Below are 10,509 nucleotides of genomic sequence, written 5' to 3' on the forward strand. Positions count from 1 at the left end.
TTGCTTCCTTTGTATTCCTTTAGCTACGGATACACCAGACCATCCTTTATGAAAGAAAGGATGGTATAACCCCGCACCACAATTCTTGCTGCAGCCAACAAACAAATTCGACACACTGTTTGTTCATTCACAACCAGACATTTAAAAAAATCCGTTTATAATAAAGTGTGAAAAGGTGAAGGGTTGTTATGACCCAGGGTCATTATTTTGTGTTATGTGTTATTTTGTGTTATTGTTCCCTCCTGCCTAGGGGTGGGCTACCACCTTAGGTTTTCACCCTCTCTCCAGGTGCTGGCCAATTGTTGATTTGAGTGGGTGATCACCTAATAAAATGGCCGCCACCGGGATTCATTTGGCCTCTTATCTTGAACCGAATAACTCCCAACCGTGCAGGGCACTATCGTATTACTGTGTTCGTGTTCTTGCTGTAGCGAACTTGTTCAGCAGTCCAGGGTGTAGTAGTAGGGGAGTAGCTCTTTGTGTTTTTCTCCCTTTTCTTCCTGTTTATTTATAGGGAGGGCAGGTTAGAATCCGTATATTTGTTTCTGGTTGGTTAGGGGTCAGTTAGTTGGGTGATAGATTGTTTGTTTGTGTTGGCGATGTCACCCTGAAGTTTACACTACCACTTTGAATAATAACAATAATGAATAAATCATCTTGGTTGGACTGCAGCTCACGTGGCTTGCGTCATTTCTTGGGATAGTGGGGAAAGAGGAGCGTCCTTTTCTCTGTTATGTTCGGTTCCCCTAGGCCGGACCTTAACACTGAAGTTGGGGGCTCGTCCGTTCTTTCTCTCTTGATCTGTGTAGTTTGCTTTGTTTCCCCACTGTAGTCTTGCTGTCTGTTTGGCAGTTTTTTTTTTTTTTTGTGGTTGGGCGGAAGTGAATGGAGTTCACATTAGGTGGTTTGTGGCTAATCCGACCCCGAGGTGTAAAAGGTGTAAAGGGGCTGATTTGTCCTTTATCGCTAGTTCGTTCGGTGTGCCTGTGTCATCTGGCCGCAAGAAAGAAAATTATATGATGCTCTCTGCAGAAGTGACTGAGGGATGGTTGGGGAGCCCGCTCCCCACTGATGGAGTTGAGCTGGGTGATCTGGTGGTGTTCCTACCACAATCCCAACCTCCCAGTTCCAACTTGGCATGGATGCGAGGAAGCTTAGCTCCACCCTCCGTATAAAGGAGGTGGAGGTGAGACGCGGGAGTTGGAGGTGGAAACACCTGCATCTCAAATTAAAGGGGCTTTGGAGTTAGCGCGGGGAGCCGCTGTCACTGCCAGTCTTACCCATGCAAGACACCCACCGCCAGTCCTCATGACGGCTTTGAATGTGAGCAGGGACATTGCGCTAGTTCCTCTCATCAGAGAGTCTGAAGTAGACTCGTATTTCATGGCGTTTGAGGAGCATCGCCGCTACCTTACATTGGCCAAAGAGTGTGTGGCTTCTTACTCCAGTGTAAGTTAGTTGGAAAGCACAAGTGTGCAATTCTTTGTCCATTGAAGACAGCCTTATTATGATGTGAATGAATGTGAAAGCCACCGTCCATCGACTTATGAATTGGTACCAGACGGTCACATACCGACCAAAAAATTCTAGGACATTGTGGAAACCACAATGCACTCAGGACCTATGTTGAGTTGTAGAGAGAAAGGCACTTTGTTTGATAATGGTTGCCGGCCAGTAACAGTTAACCAACTTTATTGATAACTTTGCTGTGAACTCCATTTGTTAGAGGACTTTTTAAAAAAACACGACCTTCCTGAGACGATTTTCATTTACCCAGGAGGAGCAAAAAGTCCATGTTTCAACTGCTGCTGCTGTCACTTGTTGGATGAGTCTTTGTTGCCTCAACGTGTTTGCTCTCCCCAGTGTGCTGTGATTCAGTCCCCCATTGGCCCGAGCCCTAGCATCACCACACAAACTCCTATCGTAACCCACTGCTGCACTGGTTGACATGGAAACGGAAGATGTTCTCTGCTTTGCCATGACGCGGGTCATTATCACGCCGTTTGTCCCATTCTTAAGAAAAACAGGGACAAATCTACGACTTCAAAACCAGCCTCAATTGGCGCTTCAACACACTAAAACTCACGACACCAGCACAGTGTGGGTGTGTGGATGTGTATCTCTTGTGATAGCGAAGACCGGATTCCAAAACCATTCTTACACCGGGTTCTGTTTCTCTAGCGGGTTTAGATAAACCGGTCCAATCACTACTGCGGTGTATACCGGTGCGGACAGTCCCTAATGTGCGCAGGCTGTTTCTCCCCCTTTTCAAACTCAATCTACTGTGGTTCTGACATATTAGTATGGGAGTGGTTGAACTAAGTGCTTGTTGTTTGTACTTGCCCCATGCATTTTGTCAGTTTACATCTAAGATTGTGTCAGGCAACTTTCAAATCTGCTGCGAACACCCGTGCCAATTCTGGTGTTGATTTGATCTCGGTAAACGAATTTGGTGGTGGTTAAAGTTTTCCCGTATTCTGAGGTAATGAAAACCCAATTGCAGCATTTGTGCATCTCCAGTTTCCCTGTTGTCCAGGTCCTCACACACATTTGTTCCTTGTGCGCTGTAACCCGTGCTAAGCTCCGACGGAAACTTGGAGATCGCGTGCGAACTCAGTGATTCCTTTTATGACTACCTCTGGATCCCAAGGGGTACTGTCTCTCCAAGATAATAAAGAGTTGGACTATCTCTGTGGAGCTCGTCCTGATGACAAAACTCTTGACCTCTTAAGTAGACAGAGGAACAGCTACGTGACTGACAGAAACCTGATGCCATTGTTTCCTGTGTTTTTCTCTGTACCGATCCAAAATTGGTAATATAGTCGGACCTTAACCTCATAGATGAGGTGTTCTGATGCGCCGCTGGTCCCCTCCTTCTGGTCCAGATATGGTATGTACTCAGTGTTGTAGGCCACAACAGTTTCGCTTCAGTCTAAGTTTGGTCATGCTCATTTAGCAATGGTCCGGTCATTAGCCTTAGAATAAACCCTATTATCGTATCATCCGTTTTTTTTGGCTGGGAATTCTTCAGTCAGATGTTTTCGGAAGTTTTGGTTCATGCCCCACCTGCCGGTCTCAGGTATCGCCGAACCAAGCGCCTCCCCGTCGCTCCGTTTTCAAACCAATCCCTTCCGTTTGGAGGTATGCCAAATTTAACATGTTTATCGTTGATTGTGGGGTCCTTTGCCAAAAAAACCAAGTCCGGAAATCAGTACAAACTTTTCATCAACTATGATGTGTGTTGGCGACCAGCTTTCCCTGGGCTGTCCCGTGCGCACATTAAAATCCGTGCCATTGTAACAAAGCGCTTGTCAAGTTCCTTCTCCCAAATTTGGCTTCCTAGTGCGTATCAAAAGTGACCAAGGAAACCAATTTTACATTCTAAAATCTCGCCCAGGTCATGTCTCGAGCTCATGTAACACACCACACTTCCAGCGCTATCATTCCCGAGGAGTCAAGGTGCATAGAAGGTTTCACAAACCTATAAAAAGCATGCTTTCGCTAAATAACTGTACTGAACCAATCGTGTGGGATGAGGGATTGCCGCTGGGGTTTTTTTATGTTGTTGTTCGCTGTGATGGGAAACTTTACAGGAGTCGTTAGGTTCAGCTCCAGCTGCATTTATGTGTTTGGCCCACACCTGGTTGCGCGGGCCCCCTCGCATGTTACAGAGAATCTCGCTATCTCAAACAAAATTAGTTCGAGTTGGAACCGTTTGTGATACGTTCGCTCCTTTAGGGAGTGAGACTGATCACGGTGCGATTTGGCCCGTGATTCACTCTCCCATCTGCTTCAGTCCACAATGAAAAACCGTTTACAAAAAACGCGTCATTAGTGACCTTCCTGCCGGTGACCGTGTTATAGTTTTTGCCCCTGTGGTTCTAGTTGAGGCAAAGTGTTGTGGTCCGCTGAGGTGACAGTCAAGCTCAGCGCGACCAACTAACTGTATAATCCACACTCCCGATCGCAGGAAAAAAAACCTCTGTAGTCATTACACATGCTGAAAAACATATGTTTGCCGGAAAAGAAGACGCTGCTCCACTCCATAGGCGCCTGTTGTCATGGTGTCTTAACTGCACATAGAACCAATATGATCCCGTGATATGGGCTGAATGCATGACGGCAGCTCCTTTCATTTTGCACGCCTCAGAATTCGAGGTCCTATCAATCTAGATGCCCATCTGGTGTGCACCTGTCTGACTTGCCACGACCGATGTTAGCAGGGCTTATACTACGCGTTCCTCCGAAAATCTTTGGTGACATTACACACCCAAACGCATGTGCCTTATTCCTGATATTGACGTGATTGACCCCCTCCGATAATTAAAACAACACGCCATACAGAGTTCATCCGAAATACACGTGCCATAATGCTCACCTCTATTTTTCACCAGGCTAGGTAGGAAAAAGCACTGAAGCTCCTTTCCTTAACAATTAGAGAATTCAAACAGCTCTTATCACGGCGGCTACATGAATACTTCCATGTCATTTCACTCATTTAGGAACCTCATAAGGAAAATAGACTTTTTGACTGGACCCCTGGAGTCCACTGGTTCACAACCTCTTCTGTCATCCTATAAACTGATGACCCCTGACGAAACATTTCATGAATCTCTTATATTATTTTCCATATAGAAAAAGAGAACAGGTTGGGAAGCTGTGCTGCAGTTTACTATTTTGTTCTTAATTTAGCTTCGTTACAACCATAGCAGCCACTGAATGAGTCAAAGGTGCTTTCAGATTAAGGCATCTGAAACTGTACACCCAAATGTGTGTTCTGCCAGCGGGTGCACATCACGTAGTTTCAACATTTTCAGATCATACAGTGTTCAATATAAACTCCCACTGAGCAATAAGGATGAATTTGTCCTGCAGTGTAACCATTCTAGATAAGGCACACGTTTAAAGCCCCTCAGATTCCTTGCAGCTTTTTCAAGCTATGTTTCAAAATCTCCTTAAATCGAATTCTGTGTTCAGAAATCTTAAAACCAAGAGATACAACTGAGCCCTCTGTATGCAGTGGACCAATAAGACTGAAAGTCCTTCAGTCTGTTAAGATCAGCCACACTGGCTCTTCACAAAGGACTCTCCAGCAGATCAACAAAGACAAAAAATGATTTGAGGAGATTTTGGATGAAAAAACTAAGAGTTATGGGATGAGGTTGATTCGTCTGTCAGCCCACCTACAGTTAAAAGATTATGTTTTTTCATTCAATGTAAATAAAATGCAACACTGAAGCAAAGAGCAAGTTCCTTCAAAGAGCCAAGTCATATGTGGAGGAAGCACAGTGGTAAGATATGAAAGCTGTTTCTGCAAAATACAACAAGATAATAATAATAATAATTCAAATAAAGCACATCTTTGTTACAAGCGTCACTCTGAGATCATTAATTGCATAAATGCAGGATGGAACATAAAGACCTGCGTGGAGGTTTTGGAGGACATGTGTTTCTACAAGTTGCACGGGTCTGAAATTTTAGTATGTTGTTCAGGGGCATGAGACGAGCGGATAGATGTTGGTCTGGTCCACGTCGGCCCAGTACTTTTCGATGGGCGGGGCCGAGAAAGGACGCCGTTACACGAATCTGCGCCCTCGCTGCTGCCACAAAAATGAACCGAACTGCATGAAACTCACTGTGCTATTCTAAATGGAGGTCTGAGTCAGGCTCCCAAAGTCCCAACTCTGTAGACCTTCTAGAAAGCTAACTAGCTCTACAGTGATGGGATTGTGACAGGACCAAAAAATCCCAGCAGAAGGCTCAAGGTCAATTTATTCCCAAAAAGGTGTCCAGAACGGGTGAACTCTGGCCTTTCCAAAGGGGGTACGGGGTGAAAATAGGGGCCCTGATCAGACACTGCGTCCTGATACACATACTCAGATTTCAGCCTCCTGCCTCAAAGCGCTGATGAGTTATTCACAAACCAAACAGGTGTTTTTAAGCCTGAACTACTAGGCCTTGTTAAGTACAGAACGGCTGACCTCTGACCCTTCCCAAGGGGCCACGGGTACGAAACTCGGCACCGTGGTCGACCATGCTGTCCCAATGTGCAGGTGCAGATTTCAGGCCCCTATCTCAAAGCGTTGATGAGTTATCAGGGGATATGGCCTTGACCTTGGGGTCAGCTTGAGGTGGCTCAGATATGTTCTGTGATTGTCAATTTACCAGTGTGACGGCATGCTTTTTAATAAAACACATCCTATCAAATATGTCAATTCGACTTTGATGATTTCTTCGACCAAACACTGAACAAAACTCACATGGTGAGTGTGCTGCATGGTGCTTTTGTGATCCTTTGAGCAGCCCAGAAAGCTTTCCATGAATAAAATTGTTACTGTCCTTCTCAAAAGGTCTGTTGATAACAAGCTCTGTCTAAAAACAGACATTGTAAAAAGCACATTAAACAGAGAAGTGATTAACTTTTTATTTTATCAGTCATAATATCAATGGTGACACACACAGTGTTTGAGGGTCAGAGGGTCCTCGGTTGTCCAATCAGATTGTAGCTTGCAGCGTCATGTATCGCTGTGGTCGGGTTATTATTGGAGTGAATGGACGGCTGGAGCTCTGCTCTGAGCATCTCTTACCAGCGCAAACGGATTATACTGGAGTCAATGGACAACCCAGAGCGTTTCATACAGACGCGGAAGGGTACCTTTTACGTCGGTATCAGACGCCAAGGGGCGTGACAAAGCGTCGGTATTTTACGCGTTGGGAATGAGAACGGGTTGGCAGGCAAATGACCCAGAAAACAGAAAACCACACGTTATGCGTCACCTTGGGGATTACATATTTCAATGTATAATATCCATTTTGATATCATAATTCTTATGTGCTTAAAAAACAGTCCATTTTAAATGGTTTTGTGTGGCTGTGTATTGGCAGGATTCAAATGACCAGATTGATCTAAGATTGTCTGCCGGGACAGACTACAAAGCAGTCAATCAATTGACCTCCTGTATAAGCTTAGCTGCATTAGACACAATAGATGTTTTATAGAAGGCCTGAAGCTATTTTAATCTCAGCACCCATCTCCAAGTGTTCATGGTGACTGTTTTTAGACTATTAATTTATGAGTTCTTATGTCGTGTTTATATTCACACTTTTGGAACATGCATGTTAGATGTTCTGTTTACAGTTGAAAACTGTCCGTGTCTGTGGAGAGATGATGATAGCACAGATCTGAGTGAACAGTTCAATGTACAGTGTATCTAAAAAATGGTAACCAGGAGAAAAAAAATATTTTAATGTTCTGATTTCATGTCAGCTCACATTTCAATTCAATGTTATTCATATAGTGCCAGATCATAATAGAAGTTATCTCATGACACTTTCCATACAGTGCTATAATATTATTTACAGAGATCCAACAATTCTCACAATGAGCAAACACTTCATGACATTTCAGAGCCTTATTGTGCTTTTCAAAATAACTTTGTCTGATTCAAAAAGTAATTTTGATTTAATCACTACATGATTTAATGTTCATGTTTACCTGTCCAGCTGCATTTCTGTCTTTATGTGTATATGAAAAACAACGTCACACTGCATTAACAAAACAAACAGTCACGTCAGCGCTGCATCAACTTCACTGGAACCTCATCAACAGTCCACAGACGTGAAGAACTCTGTAGAACTCTGAAGAACGTACCTGATAGTGGAACATATCCTGATGTTCATTCAGATTTAAGAAGAACTGAAGAGCTGGAGGACACAGTGAGCAGACAGTCTGCAGCAGTAGAAGCTGAAGCTGATCGTGGAGCTTCGACACACTGGCAGCCGGCCTGCTGTCCCGGCCGGCGTGCTTTGCTATTATATTATTGCTCTGTATTATTGCTCTCTCTCTTATAAATTACTAAAATAATTAGAACAGAATTGATTGAGAATTTTTGATGTTCTGGTCAGGAGCACGCCGGCTCGCGCGCACACAGGCCTGCAGACATCATTGTTTTCTTTTTTATCACTTAAAAAATAAATAAATAATATATTATAATATAATATAATATAATATAATATAATATAATAACGCTGCGGTATACTTAGATAATTTCTTCGTCTTTTATTGATTGTATAAATCAGATGTGACTGTGCAGATGATCGTTACAGACATATATGTCGGCTGTTGCATCAGAATCCTGTCTGCAGATTAAACGAACACACCGTGCAGGGTAACACACGCGTCCCATCACGTTTCAGCAGCACACACACACACACACACACACACACACACACATACACACACACATTGGTGATTTGTTTCACCATGAAGGAACTCCTGCAACATTTCAAGGCCTGAGTCTAACTCCACATTAATAATACAATATGAACAGCAGAAAGGGCCAATATCCATAAAACACCTCAATACACACGGAAATAATAATTCTACTTCACCTCTGTACAAATCATCAACATTATTTACATATTTTCAATCAAAGTTTCAAACAGACGTGGATTATTTCTTATAGAAATCACCAAATGAATTATAATAATTAAGAATAATAAGAAAGATCCAACAACAACAATAATAATGATGATGATAATAATAAGAAGAATCGGGCGTGTGTGTGTTTCATTGCATAGTACTGATTCTTTCTTTGTTGTCGAAGAATAAAAATAAATAACACACAACAAAACAAATGAAAAATGAAACGAGCAAATCAAAAATGATCAATCAATGGACACAACATTCTTCACTGGATGCACGTGGTATCCAGACAATTAACACTGACGTCATCAGATTTACATTGTAATATTGTTTTCTATGATTGATTGCGCTTTAATTGTGATTGTGTTTAATCGCCGCCTATGTGGCTCTGGAAATGTTTGTTTGATTTCTCCTGGACCTGGTAGAACTGGTCCCGGAGGTGGACGTCATACGGGCCCAGTTCAGCGGAGGAGCTTTGGCTGATGGAGCAGTAACGGAGGCCGTAGTGACAGCTTCGGTAGTCCACCGAGTCCTCGTGTTTGAGGGTGAAAATCCCGTTGAAGTTGATAGGTGGACTGAGGGTTACTGCGTCCAGAGGGCTGGAGCAGTCTGGAGAAGGACTGTCATAGGGTGCCTTGTAAGGGCCACAGAAGGAGCCAGAGGGTCGCAAGGGCCTGCCGCTGTCCGCTGAGCTCGAGCCCACTCCCTCGGGTCCGTGGTGATACTGATAGGCTGGGTAGAGGGAGAAAGACTCCTCTCCTGGCTCCGACATGAAGCTGCGGACGTTGAGCTGCAGACAGCTGGCCACCAGGTTAGTGGTGGGCTGAGAGAGACCCTTGCACAGAGTCTGAACGAACGTGAGGAGGTCCGGTCTTTTCCCGGTCCTCAGGATCTCACTGAGGGCCCAGATGTAGTTCTTGGCCAGGCGGAGGGTCTCTATTTTGGACAGCTTCTGCGTCTTGGAGTAGCAGGGAACCACTTTTCTCAGGCTGTCCAGCGCGTTGTTCAGACCGTGCATCCGGTTCCGTTCACGCGCATTGGCCTCAATGCGCCGAAGTCGAACCCGGTCCAGCCGAGCCTGGCTCAGCTTCTTTTTATGAGGGCCCCTTATTTTCAGACCTCCCGCTTGTTCCTCCTCGTCCTCCTCTTCCTCGCCATCCCTCTCCTCATCCTCCCTCTCGGACTCCTCCGGGGCTCTGCCGGGCTCTGTCTTCACTGATTGGACTAATTGGTTGGAAGCCCAGCTGGTCCTGAAGGGACTGCTGCTCCGGGTGGGGGGCGGCTCGTCAAATGGCAAAGTTAACATGTTTTCCTGCAGCATTGGAGGAAGTGACATGAAAGATAGACAGAAAACAGTGTGTCTGACGGAGAACTGACCTGAGAGCAGATAAAACTGCTCATCTTTAATCACTTTATCTGTCTGTAAAACACGGAGGTTTCAAATAACGATGATGACGATGCTGATACATAAGTCTACATGAAATGAAAGAACATGAGCAGCCCACCTGGATTATTGTTTTTCAGTTAGTTGGCTCGGCCTCACACAGACACAGATTTGGTCCATTTGAATGGAATTGTCCTCCTGTCAGTGGATGGTGAACCTCTCACCCAGGTTTGGCGTAAAAATTTCCGCGTGCATCTTCTTGAAGCTTCCAGACAGCAAAAACCAGTCCTTCTCCCTCCCTCTCTCCCTCCTTTCCTCTCCTCTCCTCTGCTTCTCTTATTCTTCCAGCAGTAAAGACATTGATGCCATCTGCTGCTGCTGACGTCATTGTCGGGTAGGTTTGCTCTCCAGGGATGCTCTCTCTCTTTCTCTCTTTCTCTCTTTCTCTCTCTCTCTCTCTCTCTCTTTCTCTCTCTCTCTCTCCCATTGCTTCTGTGCATCTTTCCCAGTCCCCCCAGTCTGGCTGCTGCAGAGGGATTCAGTGCCAGTCTCTCCCCTGCAGACAGATTTGAGTTGAGTTGAGATCAGTCTGACAGTGAACGGTGTTGTGAAGTGATAATTCTTCTACCCACTGAATCAGCTCACAGTGCTGTCTGCATGCCATTTTGAATCAGATCCTTTCACTGTATGAAGCTTGGAC

At 44.7% G+C, this 10,509-nt stretch overlaps 1 protein-coding gene across 1 annotated transcript; it reads right to left on the reverse strand.

Annotated features, from left to right (window-relative positions):
- Positions 1-8,513: 8,513 nt before the first annotated feature.
- Positions 8,514-10,260, reverse strand: LOC104940014 (neurogenic differentiation factor 6-A). The gene is made up of 2 exons (XM_010756572.3): positions 9,931-10,260; positions 8,514-9,737 (listed from the first exon to the last, which is right to left on the reverse strand). The coding sequence occupies exon 2, from the start codon at positions 9,729-9,731 to the stop codon at positions 8,793-8,795; it is 939 nt and encodes a 312-aa protein (XP_010754874.1). The 5' UTR covers positions 9,732-9,737; positions 9,931-10,260; the 3' UTR covers positions 8,514-8,792.
- Between the last annotated feature and the right edge of the window lie 249 nt (positions 10,261-10,509).

This window comes from Larimichthys crocea, unplaced genomic scaffold, assembly GCF_000972845.2.
Source record: "Larimichthys crocea isolate SSNF unplaced genomic scaffold, L_crocea_2.0 scaffold626, whole genome shotgun sequence".
Lineage (NCBI taxonomy): Eukaryota > Metazoa > Chordata > Actinopteri > Sciaenidae > Larimichthys > Larimichthys crocea.